Source organism: Bicyclus anynana, chromosome 11 (genome assembly GCF_947172395.1).
Source record: "Bicyclus anynana chromosome 11, ilBicAnyn1.1, whole genome shotgun sequence".
NCBI lineage: Eukaryota > Metazoa > Arthropoda > Insecta > Lepidoptera > Nymphalidae > Bicyclus > Bicyclus anynana.
Genome location: NC_069093.1, coordinates 6925590 through 6941258, shown reverse-complemented (window position 1 = coordinate 6941258; position 15669 = coordinate 6925590). Strand labels below are relative to the sequence as shown.

The 15669-nt window shown below is 34.0% G+C and overlaps 1 protein-coding gene across 1 annotated transcript in view; it reads right to left on the bottom strand.

The window, feature by feature from the left end:
• Positions 1 to 15669, bottom strand: part of LOC112049683 (uncharacterized) — a 40581-nt gene that overhangs the window by 5543 nt on the left and 19369 nt on the right. Inside the window, exons 3-5 of the mRNA XM_024087678.2 lie at positions 15115 to 15288; positions 3593 to 3670; positions 1586 to 1723 (exon numbers count right to left, since the gene is read on the bottom strand). Of these exons, the coding sequence (XP_023943446.1) occupies positions 1586 to 1723; positions 3593 to 3670; positions 15115 to 15288 (390 nt within the window). The remainder of the gene's footprint in view (positions 1 to 1585; positions 1724 to 3592; positions 3671 to 15114; positions 15289 to 15669) is intronic.

Here is a 15669-nt window from a genome sequence, read left to right as displayed (position 1 = left end):
TTGACAGAAACTCTTTTGAATTACTTTACAATGCTCAATTAATTTAAATATTCTGATAATTTTATTTCCACATCTAATTACATTTATTTGTTGATAAACACTATTGCTTATTTGTTAAACACTCGGAGTGTTTAACAAACAAACATTATGCGGTATAGCAAAATAATAGTTTATCAAACATTTATTATTTTAGATGTTTTGACTAAAGAAAAACTACTCGTATATTTGATGTTTTCCAACGAAACTGTGTTTGCATTGGATTACAAGTTATGCGTACAAAATAAAAAGAAAAATGTTAATCATATATACATTAATCTTAATAATATTGTATTCTAGTGTTTGTTTTGTACATTAACCTTTTAGCCAGACCTTGACCGTTGATAAAATGTCTGGAATGTTGATCAAGCAAGAATTTTAGTGTACCTATAGCTGCAGAATTATGCTAGTTTGAAGATAATTTATAATCTTTTATACTAACAAACGGGTGGAGTAAAAATAATCTTGCCCGAGAACGCCAACGTTAAATGCTAAACCTGTGCTTATTTAATGCAATCAATTTCTATAGTACGGAGATCGGTTTGTTTACAAAGATCTCTAAAATCAATAACTTTAGTGCCTACATCTGTGTTGTAATTTTTAAACGTTTACACATATTATCGGGAATATTTTAGTAATATTTTATCCTATTTTACGACTTAGTTTTTAGAGCAAGCACGTGATTCTTACGAGATTCATTTTTGAATTTATTTTCAACATTTCTGAATTCTTGTGAGGCTGAAAGCTTCTCATTTAGCTTCAAATAAATAGTGAAACAAAATATGTTATGCTCGTATTTCTTACTTACTTTTTATTGGCCTACCTTGGACATATTCTTGAAGTGTGATTTGGGGGTAGTATATCATTAATTAGGGCAAATTTTGACTTCAATACAATTCTCCTGTATTTTACCGTAATGCCTTATTCATAATAAGATACACATATAAAATTTTATTTAGTAATTTTTATTTAGTAGTCATTTCAAATTCACAAGTAGCTCACTATTGCAATTGGTACTAAGCTAATTAAAGTCCAAAAACTCCTTGGCTCGTTGGTCCAGTAGTTAGTCTACTAGGCTTCGGATCATGAAGTCCTAGACTCAAGTTCTGGGTCAGGATTAGGGTGGTTTTATTAAACGAATCTCAGCTCGGAGTTGGGAAGTTGGTGATCTTACAACCCTATGGCTAAGACATCAATCCAGGTTACGACGGTAAGATAATAATAATAAACAATATGAACCTGCCCGCCAACCTGCTTTGCAGAAAGCAAGAGAGGGGATATAGAATTGGGTTCATTTCCTTGGCGCCAACTCTACCGACGACCGCCGGCAGTCGACTGCAGTCGGCGACGACTCGGCGGCAGGCAACGGCATTCGACTGCAGTTGGCGACCGCCGTCGACCGCCGCCAAGAGTCGACTGCAGTCGTCGGTAGAGTTGACGCTAGTCTAAATGAACACTTAGACCCATCGTCTATGTTCTATATCTCCTCTCCTATAGGTTGGCAGGATCTTAAGTGGACCGATAAAATAGGTAATGTTGAAGAACTTACTACTGATGAAGTGTATGCCAGCAGCGAGCCGTTTGAACATGTACCGTGGGTTGCGAAAGGTGTAGACGGAGAATCCGCACCCCATCGCCATTACAAACAGGCTGATGATTGCGAAGGAGATAGTAGTTCGCACGTAATCTGGAAATATATGTGACTTGAGTTTCATTTACCAAACGGACGCTCGCCACTTAATTCTCGCTCGTTGTTATTTTGCAGGTTTTATATGCAATCCTGCATCCAGCGAATCCCTGCGACTCGCTTCAGCTGGATGCAGGTGGCTCAGTATCGTGATGTTTGGAAGTTTTTACAAAAGGCCTATGTCCTGCAGTGGACGTCCATCGGCTGCAATGATGATGATGATGATGATGATGAACCAAATCAGTTCAACAGTTGTGGCGTAAATGAGTAACAAACATACAAACTATCGCCTTTGTGTGTTTAAATTAGTGTGGTACTCAAACAATAACATTAATACCACAAACAATGATTATTCGTAATCTTTCTAGCATAAATTTCTCCTTATATTAAACAAGAACGTCTTATTGTACCCACAATACTCGTTCCCGTTAATGGCTGTCTGAGAAAATTGGACCAGTCGGAAGCTAAGATCTTATTAAGACTGTGATCCGTAAGTTGGGCCACGCGCAGTGTAGGATTCTGAACATTAAATGAGCACTTTAAGCCCATAGAATGCAAAAATACCGATAGAAGTACACACCACACATCACAATGTGAGATAGACGAGAAAAAAATCGCCTCACTTTACATATTGTACAGGAGGGGACCTTAAAATAATATATTTTTCAAGATTTTATTTTACGACTTTGTCGACATTTTTCATGCCAGATTACAGCTTTATTGTAGTAATAGACTCTTCGCTAAATTACGGACAGACGACTGCCGTTGACTGCAGTCGGCGATTGCCGTCGACTGCCGCCGTGACATTGCCAACTGCAGTCGACCGCAGTCGTCAGTAGCAGTTACTGCTCGTGTAAAAGAAACACTTACACGCGAATTTTTGCGACCAAAATTACGCGACTGACAACTCACAAAATTACGTTTGTTTGACTTAACCCTTAGTATTTTGTGTCCAGACACATTGCCAGGAGATAAAATGAACTTTCAGCTAGCACAAAATGTACTTCCTATGTAAGCAACTAACTTGGTTGTCACGACATAATCGCTTTACGACATCGCGGAGCTTTGAATGTCAAGAAAACTGTCCCTATAGTGATCAAATAAAAGTAACAAGATCAAGCAACTAGGTAGCTTTATAAAATATACTATTCCTTTAAGTAACTGATATTTTATCCATATACATATACATAAAATACACATTTTTTTTATTATTATTTACAAGTTAGCCCTTGACTACAATCTGATGGTAAGTGATGATGCAGTCTAAGATGGTAGCGGGCTAACTTGTTAGGAGGAAGATGAAAATCCACGCCCCTTTCGGTTTCTACACGGCATCGTACCGGAACGCTAAATCGCTTGGCGGTACGTCTTTGCCGGCACTAGGCACGGCCGAAGCCTCCCACCAGCCAGACCTGGGCCGATTAAGAAAAAACAACACACAAAACACATATGATGAACTACTTTTTTTCTTCGACTACATATTTTATTATGAAAATATACTTGAAATCATCTTAACTATTTTACATTCATACAATAACTTACTGTGTGTTTACAATATTGATACAATTATGCTGAAATTTTCCGTGGTTCTAGCGAAAATTTTGAAAACCTAAATTTCAAGCGGACGAAGTCTCGGCCACCAGTTAGTTGACTAAAAGTTATTTTTTAATTTTAAATCATATTTAATTATATTTTTATTTGTGATTAAAAAAACAGCATCAAAATCACAAATTTTAACGCAACTGTCGGTTTAACCTAAGTTATAAGGTACCTAACAAAGTATTAGGTATACCTAACACAATAATCTAGAAATTAATGAAGTACTTATTCAAAATTCAACTATTATGACGTCATTGAAGTAATACTCACTAGCTACATCTATGTCGTAGGCTGGATCAACAGGCTTCCCATTTTTCATGGTCGGCGTAGATAAATAGTTGGTGCAATCTGTAAAAAATTCTTCAATTAACTAAATACTATTTAAAACATCAGAAAAGTATAATTGCAAAATAACATTCCGTTTCTGTGGATATAAAGAACATGGTATTTAATATAAGCAGGTTTTTGTACACGAGAATACTGCAAATTGCAGCAAAAATAAAACCAACTTTCACAGTGAGATTACTTTGCTATCTTTCAAATAACTAAGTAATGAGACATTCTTAGGAAAGACTAAGAATGTTTGTCTCCTTATAAATAATACTTTGTGGTAATAAAATATAAAATCTTAGGATTAATAACAGGTATGAATGATATTTAAACGGGTACATACCACGATAAAACGACGAGATTTTTATTGTCGATATTTCGACCCAGTTGCATGGATCGTGGTCACGACGGGACTGAAAAATCTAATAAAAACTAAAAAATCTCGTCGTTTTATCGTGGTATGTACCCGTTTAAATATCATTCATAATGAACAACCACGAAATAAGTTTAAAATCATTAGTTAATAACAGGTAGTTAGAGTAAAAAGTGGATGCCTGATGAACCTATGCAGCCGTGATGAACCTAAGTTAATAGTGCCATAAGTTTTGTGTAAGTCTAAGTTCGTTGTAATTTTCTTTTATAAGTAGGTAAGTAAACAATAAATTATAGATATAAATGTACAAAATAACTACCTGTTAGTGTGCCTAAAATATCAATTTATATAAAAACAAAAACGCCGATTTGATTTAGTGTAAGAAACCACTAGACATTAAATCCCCGATTTGAATCTCTTTTAGGTATTTTGGTTTGAAGATATTCAAAGTATTTCTATAGAAAAACAAACACCAGCTGTTAGTATACATAAAACTTTAAATAATAGCATAGATTTGTTTTTTTAAACAATAGACAATAAAGTTTCTCAAAGCAGCCGATACGAATACGTGCACACAAAGCATTCGTTGGTACCATAAGTTCTGAAGATATTTCACGATCATTTTTTCACAAATAAAAACACACACACCTGCTGGTGAACATAAAATATCAACTTAAATAAACCAAACAGACGTTGTGTAACCAAATTACAAATATACAGTCGTGTTAAAAACCCCGGTAGAACGATAAATTTAACATAATCTTAACACTGTGCGGTTGTTTTAATTGATTGTTTTATCTTTTCTAAAAATAAAATTTCAGAATATTTAGGTTTTCACAATTTTATTGCAAAACATTTGTTTCATACTGTTTCAGTTCAGTTTCTGTCAATAGTACCTATTTAAGTTTTATGTTACCTAAACTTTACTTGCATAATTTTGTCTCGAGGTTATTTTCAAAGTTTGTTATATTGGATGGACCCAAAAATAATTATAGAAGATAATTATATAAAACAAAAGAAATAGCACGTAAGCTATCAAGGTTTAGATAATAGATCAAAAATGTTAGATTAGAATAACGAATAAGTATATATTATGATAATTTATAAATGATAATAGAATAAGTTGCGTAAAAGAACAATGTTCAACAACTTGCAATCTTGAAGTGACTAGAAGTGGGCATATCATTCTAAGGAGTGATACATAGACGTTGGGTTAAAAAGAAACTTGATGATGACTCCAGAAGAAGTTCGAACTAAGTGAACCAACGACGTAAAACGAGCCAATGGATACAGATACAGTGGGTAGTTTAAAGATTACGAGGTAATAATTATATCCAATTGACGTCAACTGAGAGATTGATGACAATGAATTCAGTATAATTTAAGCAATCATTAAAACATTATGGATTTCTTAAAAAAGCCACACAGACGCTGACTAAAGCTCTTTATCTAATGCTGAAGACATATGGGTAGTGACATCACAAATAGCTATAAATATGCAGTAATGCCAATGTCTATTCGTTTACTGCGAACGGTCTGCCATTGTTTATTTATTTACGTTCACATTGATGTAGATATAAATGTTACCAGCAATGCTTGTAACTCAGTTATACTGCACAATGCCTGACGTGTTTCAAGCAACGCTTCATAAATTATATTTTTATTGCTCACAATAACGGTAGATCTTGACATCAGTGATTTGTTTGAGTTCTCGGGTGAAAATTGTATTAAACGGTGTTACTATTTGACCACATAATATATCAGAATATCTGTATGCATGAAAGGCATGTCAAATTATTTGTTTGTTTTGCAGAATCTGGTGATGTCACCCACATATTTCACATTCCCGTGGGAATAGAGAAGTAAAATAAAGCCAATTTTACTCCCTGATAATGTGTAGCTTTCTATTGATGAAAGAATTTATTACTTTAATCTACCCATATCTTTCCTGGTCTCTATACGGCATCGCCACAAAACACTAAAGCACTTGGTGGTACGACTTTGCGAGTAGGGTAGTAACTAGCCACGGCCGATGCCAAATCAAAGCTTATTTAGAACATATAAAATCCTAAATGGACCCGAGCGGGATACTCAACACCTTTCTATTAAGAACAACATCACTTCCAATTCCTAATAACCGCAGTGGTATGTGCGGTAGATTTAGAAGACGGAAATCCTGAGGTTTGATGTTTTCTTAATTGGTCTAAGGCTGGCTAGTGGGAGGCTTCAGTCGTGGCTAGTTCCCACCCTACCGGCAAAGTAAAATGATCTAACGTTCCGGTACGATGTCGCGTAGAAACCGTTAATGATGGTGTGGATTTTCATTTTACTCCGAACAAGTTTGCATCATCCATCCATCTTAGATTGCATCATCACTTATCTGTGAGATTGTAGTCAAGGGTTAACTGTAAAGAATAAAAAAAAACTTAGCCAGAGAGACCTCCAAAAATAATGGTAGATACTGCACTATAGTTTGTTTATTAATTGTTTCACCTACTGCCCAGTATCTTTTACACCAAAACTATACTGATTAGTGTGTGTGTTATATGCAATAAACTTATCAGCCGATAACTAAATTACTGTGGATTTAGATCAATGTCGACTTGAAAGAACCAATGTGGTATTTTCGTCGGTGACTATAAATCTTATTGTGTGGGTTGAACAGCTCGTCTATTTTTTGTGAAAAGTTTAACGTTTCCAACTTGCCTATCAACATCATATGTCTGTACCAAGACATTGTTTATGGATTAACCGTTATTTGACCTTGTCTTGGTAATGTGCATTGTGGAGTAAATGCACAAATTAATGTAACGATGATCTCAATGCGAGATGAAAATTGAGTAAACATATCGTGATTTCATTAAACCTAATATACATGATTATTATTTACTAGCTGATCCGACAGACTTTACCCATATACTACTTTCTATATAAATTGCATTTTATATAAATCAAAAACATATTTCGTATCCATTCGGATTTCGGCTTTATCTTAGGGCTGATCCTAGTTCTTGTAAGTTTTAAACCTTTCGTGTACAACAAAATTCAACTTTTAATCCCATTTACTAACATTTACTCATTTGTGTATTAATATATTAATACACAAATGAGTAAATGCAGGCGGCTCAGGATTGTGATGTTTGGAAGTCCCTACAAAAGGTCTATATCCTGCAGTGGACATCTATCAGCTGATATCATGATGATATTAATATAAGTAGAATATCTAAGTATATCTGTAATATAGTGGGTGCCGTGGTAGTAGTGGGAGCCGTGGTAGCCCAGTGGATATGACCTCTGCCTCCGATTCCGGAGGGTGTGGGTTCGAATCCGGTCCGGGGCATGCACTTCTAACTTTTCAGTTGTGTGCATTTTAAGAAATTAAATATCACGTGTCTCAAACGGTGAAGGAAAACATCGTGAGGAAACCTGCATACCTGAGAATTTTCACAATTCTCTGCGTGTGTTAAAACTGCCAATTTGCATTGGTGCGTGCTGGTCTATTGACCTAACCCCTATCATTCTGAGAGGAGACTCGAGCTCAGCAGTGAGCCGAATATGGGTTGATAATAATGGATGATGATGATGATCTGTAATATGCTTCAGGACGTTCTGAAGCTGACGGATGGTGAATAATATTTTTTTGAGAAATGCAGTAACCATCAAATTATTATTATTAGTTTAAACAAGCAAAACACGTTTTGTTAAACATCTTACAAACCTAATATTAAATCACTGACGTAGTACTAAATGAGTTTTTATGATAGGTATTAACGTGAATACGTCTTTAAAATACACAAATGTAACAAAATACCTAAAGTTTGGTGTTGCAGCTACATAACTATCATATCTATCCAAAAAAATATATTTCACATTTTCCACGAAACAAAGCTTTTAGGTAGAAACGCGTAATTTTCCAAGCTTAATATTTCATCTTTTATCGCCTCCCCAAATTAATGTTTATTAGGTACATAGATACAATACACAATCATGGTTTCTACAGATTTATTGTACTCGTAAATGTAAAATGATATTATATTTCGATAGTTATAATATTTACGACTATCTCGCCGAAGATTACTTTCGTATACGCCCAGAAACATTTACGAGCTAGTGTCTTGTCTCACCTATGTCGTAGTAATGAGAGATGTTGTCGTTTAGTTTTGGCATAACTCCCATTATTGTGATCAAGCTACATTTTTACTATTGCTTATTATTTCCTGTAAGTGATAAATTTAATTTAAGGGTCCACACAAGGGTTTACACAAGCAGCAACTGCTACCAACGGCAACGGCAATCGACTCACAGCAGACAGATGGACAATAATTTTAAAAAAGTTTTATTTTGTTTTAGTATCGTGTAAATAGCTCTAAACGCTAAAAACACAGTAATTTTGACATAACAGACCAACACTTCTATTTAATTTATATGTAGCTTGCTAGTAATGATATTGATGATTGATAATGAAAAAATTGGATTTTGTGCAAATGGACACATTCTACAGTGGTAAACTAGTTTATTGTAGTCTACTACTACTAGAATGTGAATGTGAAATGGGAAAATAGAAAAGCTTAATATCTCAGGACCTCATGATCTAAAGCCACCTTAGCTAACCACTGTACTAATGAGCGAGCTAGATTTTTTTAAAACTTAGAAAGGTTATTTAAAAAAAATCAAAAATTTGCATCAATCTCTTTGTAAATGTAAAATAATAATAATATGATAATAAGTCTATGTTCTTTTAAATTTTTAAATAACATAATGATAAAATATTTTTTTTTTTGCGAGAGAATGTAGCCTATATTATTTATCCTTCCTCACGAATAGAAACATTGGAAAATTTAAAACATAGAGCGGTTATACATTTAGTATCTAACGTAGGATTTTGAAACACTTTGGCAACATTGTTAACAAGCGAGAGTACAAGTTGACATACAATTAATAACGCAAATGAATACGTTGAAAGTATTTCCACGTGTTAATCATTAGACAAACGACAAATTGTCATCGATCTACTATATACAGCTCTTTGGCCTGAACGAAGATGAAACAAGCATCTAGAATACTTGTTAAATTTAACTGGTGTTTGATTTATGATGCATTTTCTCTAATAAAGTGTTAACGAAACGTGTACTATTTGTGAAATGTTTCACTAATTAACCAAAATTTTTAATAAAGTTAAATCAAAATATTGCATTAGATACTTTAGAAATAGAAAGGAAAACAATATAGACAGCTTCGAAGATAGAAAGATGAAATAAAGAGCAGGAGAAACACCGGACTAGGAAAGCGGAAATAAATGGAATGGAAACAAATGGAAATGTTCTTTGCTTAAGTTGTCTAAGTCATCAAACGAACTCAATAGATTGTAACAAAGGCTATGAAAGATGAAATAAAGAGCAGGAGAAACACCGGACTAGGAAAGCGGAAATAAATGGAATGGAAACAAATGGAAATGTTCTTTGCTTAAGTTGTCTAAGTCATCAAACGAACTCAATAGTTTTTAACAAAGGCTATGAAAGATGAAATAAAGAGCAGGAGAAACATCGGACTAGGAAAGCGGAAATAAATGGAATGGAAACAAATGGAAATGTTCTTTGCTTAAGTTGTCTAAGTCATCAAACGAATTCAATAGATTGTAACAAAGGCTATGAAAGATGAAATAAAGAGCAGGAGAAACATCGGACTAGGAAAGCGGAAATAAATGGAATGGAAACAAATGGAAATGTTCTTTGCTTAAGTTGTCTAAGTCATCAAACGAACTCGATAGATTTTAACAAAGGCTATGAAAGATGAAATAAAGAGCAGGAGAATCACCGGACTAGGAAAGCGGAAATAAATGGAAATGTTGTTTGCTAAAGATGTCGGAGTCATCAAACGAATACTCAATAAAGAACCGTTTATAGCCGTTTATAAAATTTAAATTAAAAAATATATACTGAATATAAAAATATATTATCGCAAAATATATTCAGGTAAGATTTTGTATTTATGATTTGTTCATTTGCTGACTAGCGGAACTAATATTTACACTAATTGAGTAATGGATAAATAACGAAAATAGTTTAATGAAAAGCAAATGAAATAACACCAAAGACGATTAGGCGTTTTTCTTAGGTGATAAAAAATACACATTAGTACTGAAAAGTTAAAATTAATTGTCGCTAATAATCCCATTAACCAATAATACACTTGGCAAGAGTGCAAAATGACTCAACGTCGATCCGTCGATCAGTCAGTCCACACTGCGATGTCTGACTAGTCTAGAAATCTTCGTAACTAGTCACAGATTAAGAATAGGTAGATAGAGCGCAAGGAACACAGCGGAGTCGTAGCCGCTCCAAATACAAAATTAAAAAACGAATACATACTCGAGTCAGTACGACACGAAGCGTCGAATCAGCAATTTTCAATATTATTCAAGATAAATGGCGTCTTATGTTTTTAAATATTAAAAAACTGTTCACAAAACAAATAAAATAAGTATTTTTTTTGCTTTGATTTGATTGATTACATTAATATACGTAATTATTAATAGTGTTAAACTTTGAAATACAATTGTGTTTTTATAGGTTTCACCGGCTTCATCACGCTGCTTGTAAAGACTCAGTCTGTATCATCTTCACTCTGTGTAACTAGCTAACTGTTTCTAAATAAGAGTTGACAAGTTAGATTAGTTTTAGATTAGTGGCTTCAGTTCATTTGCATTCGCACTACTGCACTAGAATCCTTGCCAAGAAAATTTCCAACACGAATATTTGAGCCTAATGCTATCATAGTACAGTCATTATCCACACGAACTGTGTTAAAGTAATAACGGTCTTGTATAACAATGTTTAACTTACATTATGTTCTTCAGACATATTACACATCTTCTTCTGGATAGATCGAGTATTTTATTCGTGCAATTATAGAATACTTCTTATAATATTAAAAGACGATTTGCTTTTGACGTTAGAAAGTTGACGGCACTAATACTAACACATTAAAATATTTAAAGTGATACAGTGACATAAGATATTGATTACATTAATATACGTAATTGTTAATAGTGTTAAATTTTGAAATACAAAGTAAAAAGAAAGTTTGTATATGCGGATGTCAGGAAGACGCGTGACGGTTGTGTTTTTATGGGATTCACCGGATTCATCACGCTGCTTGTAAAGACTCAGTCTGTATCATCTTCACTCTGTGTAACTAGCTAACTGTTTCTAAATAAGAGTTGACAAGTTAGATTAGTTTTAGATTAGTGGCTTCAGTTCATTTGCATTCGCACTACAGCACTAGAATCCTTGCCAAGAAAATTTCCAACACGAATATTTGAGCCTAATGCTATCATAGTACAGTCATTATCCACACGAACTGTGTTAAAGTAATAACGGTCTTGTATAACGATGTTTAACTTACATTATGTTCATCTTCTTCTGAATAGATCGAGTATTTTATTCGTGCAACTATAGAATACTTCTTATAATACTAAAAGACGATTTGTCTTTAACTGTTAGAAAGTTGACGGCACTAATACTAACACATTAAAATATTGAAAGTGATACAGTGACGTAAGATATCGAAACCCATATACCAAAAAACCATTGTTACCATTTACAAACAGACGATAATTTAAAAGTATGGTTTGCATAGCTGATATTCCTTCAGTTATCTAAACGTAAAATGAATCTGTAGAGTATATTTCCAAAATTACTATCAGGGGGTGATCAGTGATTGATACTGATGCCAAAAATACAATCAGCAAAATTATAGAAACAATAACTACTAGACGGATTTTAACAAAACTTGGTGCAATTATTCTTCATACTACTGGGCAGGTATAGTATACTTTACATCACGCTACAATCAATAGGAGCAGAGCAGTGAAGAAAAATGTTGGGAAAACGGGAGAAGTTACTCCATTTTTACAGCGATACTGTAAGGGCTAGATTAAAGAGGTCTAAGGGCGGACAAAGTCGCAAGCGTCCGCTAGTATACATTAAAGTAAACACTATCTAAAATAAGTATTCCGCAAGTAGAATAATTTAAATTTCGTAAATGAATTTAACATTAATGTTGACCTTAACGAACATTGTTTATGTCCAAAGTTCTCATCAACAGAAAGACTTAAATATAAAATATATTTGGCAGAATTTCACTTCCGCAATAGCTTGGAAGAGGGCAAAGGTTCCGAAATGAAAGGAAAATGCAAATAACCGTAAAGCTTTCGCACATCGACCGCCAAAATACGTTTGGAGGATGGCACGCGATTATGAAGATGATAAATACCAAAGGTAAGATAGGAAGTCATGAATATTTAGCACTCTTCACGAAAATAAACGCTCCTCGGATATTACGCTCTACTTTGAGGTCAAAGAAAGAACCTATCTAGGTTATTGTAACACTTGACCTTGAGCATCCATCGGAATGCTACAGGAATTTTTTTGACTTCGTCCGCGTGAAAATCAATTTAAACTTTCAACCTCTATTTCACCCCCTTGTTATTTTATTTTCGCAATAAAAAGTATCTTAAAACCTTCTCCATATTATGGTCTTAAACCGAGCAAAAGTTTTATTTGAATTAATTCAGTAGTTTCTGCGTGATTCCAGAATAATAAAAAACACAGACAGACAGACGGACAGACAAAAAATTAAAAAGAAATATTTTTTATCGATTACATAATGCCCCCCGACAAAAATTTTCAAAATATCTTCAATGTACAGAATGTAAAAAATGTACCTGTTACAGTTTTATTATAAGTTCTAGATGGCGCTAGTAGTCCTTTATGCCAAGGTAACATTTGGTGTTAGAAATGTTATAAATAAAATCTCAAATTGCGAATTAATGTACCTAAAGAATTTGACGAGTTTTATTATAAGTATAGACTTGGACCTTGTTCAGCTTTAAGTTCGAACCTAGGTTTTAATTTTGGTCTCTTGGGCCACCGAACTACAAACTTTACGAATTGTTTTATGATATACACCTGCTTTAAAAAGTTGATGAAATTATCCTAGTTAAGTATCTTACGAAATTAATAGCTTTAGCATTTTTTATGCCCTATGGTATTTAATTCGCAACATTTTTTTTATTGACTATTTTGGCACAAAAGTGTCGAATATCAAATACCTACAACCATCGTAATTGTTTGGTAAACAACACTTTTCCAGCATTTTATTTCCAGAATGGTAACTGGTAAATGTTTATAAAAATGAACGCACAGTTGTGTTAGTTAACCAGAGACTAAAAATAGCAGCAGAACTGTAAGTATTAATAGGTATAAGGTAAACACAACTGGTCAGATTAATTGCGCGGCTCTGAGATTCTGTGTTAGACACGTTGACACGTTATAGGTTTGGATTGACCGTTTTGTATTTTCGAGCTTCTGGCCAAGCGTTATTTATCTGTTCTGTGTTCATCCATGTTCTACGTTTCATCCCGTTGCCGTGAGAATCGATATAAAAAGTTACTACTTATATGTTAAAGTACAGTACAGTATTACTTAGTATAGTAATAACTGTATCAATTTTCATCCAGATAAATTGTGAGGCTACGTCACTACTTCATCCAGATAAAATGAACAGTTTTTTTATATTTAATTAGCAGCCGCCCGCGTAATTCATATTGAATAAATAGGATACATATTAAGAAGATATATAATGAAATAATAGCCTATGAGACTTACAAATACCGTGGCTTTCTATTATTAAAAGAATTTTCAGTATTGAATCGTATAGTATAGAAATCGATTCAGTAGAATTCAGTGAAAGAGATTACTTTTATAGGTGTAAGCCTCACGTACTATATTTTATTACGATATAAGTATTTTCATATTAAAATGTAAAGCAAGACAAACTAGTGATTACCGGGTCAGGAAGCATAATAATAATATCTTGTAGCACTTATATGTTGAAGTACAAACTAACTTAAATTAATCAAGATCTCTATGAATATCTGTAAGGCTCAAGCGTTTCACTTTCTTTCTAATTGCTTCTCAATTTAGAAATGTGTCGTTCAAGAAAGGTAATTATCAGATGTATAACAAAGTTTCAATACATCTACATAATTATTACTATAGAAACGTTCATAGCATATAAATAAAACAAAGTTTTATATAAAACAATGTAGCAAAAGTTGGCTTTAAACAAGCACAAACAACAAACGCAATCAGGTCACTCGATCGCATGTTGCAATCACACAAGAAAAATATAGATAAAAAATATATACGTTAACGATTGAATGATTGCTACGATTTGTTTGGATTTCTGTTTTTCCGATGAGAAAAGGAAAATAGCTTTGATAGAAAAGTAAACCAGCGGGGGCTAATGGAGTTAGTGAGTGAACTAAAACAGAAGGCGGTCCGGGAAAAAATAAACATAACGGTTATACAACGCTGCCTACATCAGTATATTAGTCCGTTAGCAAGGTTGTTGCTTGTAATCCAACTGGTACGTTGGGAGCCTGCGAGATAATTCGATTTGTTTACGAAATGACGTTCATAACCAACGTCAAGGCTAGATTCTTAAAATAGGGTTGTTGACACAAACTTTGGTTAATTTCATTAGTTAAAACTTTAAGTATTGCGGGTAATAAACTAAAATTAAACAAGTAACCTCAGCAGAGTTTCTCAACAGGTGGCACTTGAACAAAACGATAATAATGTGTTGTGCTCATATATCTCTCAACCCAGTTGAGAATACTGCACTAGAAATTGTTGACGAATACATATACCTAGGACGTATGGTCCAGTTAGGTAGGTCTAATTTTGAGAAAGAGGTGAACTGCCGAATCCATCTTGGTTGGGTAGCATTCGGGAAACTTTGCAATATCTTTTCGTCCGAAAGTCATCAGTGCCTGAAGCTTCGAACAGTGCGTTTTGCCAATAATGACCTATGATTCCGAGGTTTGGTTGTGAAGGAAACCTGCATACCAGATAATTTTCTTAATTATCAGCGAGTGTGAAGTTTGCCAATCCGCATTGGGCCAGCGTGGTGGACTATTAGCCTAACTCCTCTCTCATTTTGAGAGGAGACTCGAGCTCAGCAGTGCACCAAATATTGGTAGATAATGTTGTAGTACCCAAGGTATTAAATTAATAAAACTTACTTTTAACTGTGTCCCCCTTCATGCCTGTGATGTCAAATGGTCTCGGTGTTGTGTGTGCCGAGGTATTGTGTTTCATAGCCGGGCTTTCGTGAGGGTAAAACACATGTCTACACATTTCCCATATGCCTGAATCACTGTATAAGAAATAACCACCTCTGGTAGCCAAGTATATACCTGAAACAAACAAAAAAATATCTATTGGTATTTATTTTTTATTAACCAAAGTTAGTAATATTGGAGGGGAAAGGGAATATTTTGTTTTGATCTTCGACTCAAAATGGTTGTTATAGTTTGTTTGCGTACATACCTACAAGTACATATGCGCATAGGTTACGTATCTACATCTCTAGTTTTAGTTCATTCTTTAATTATTATAGTATAACTATTAAGAATTCTAATAGTTATACTATAATATAATATCATATCTAAATATCCGGAGGGCTTAGGTTCGTATCCGGTCAGGGGCATGCACCTCCGACTTTTCAGTTATATGCATTTTAAGAAATTAAATATCACTTGTCTCGAAGACGGTGAAGAAAAACATCGTGAGGAAAC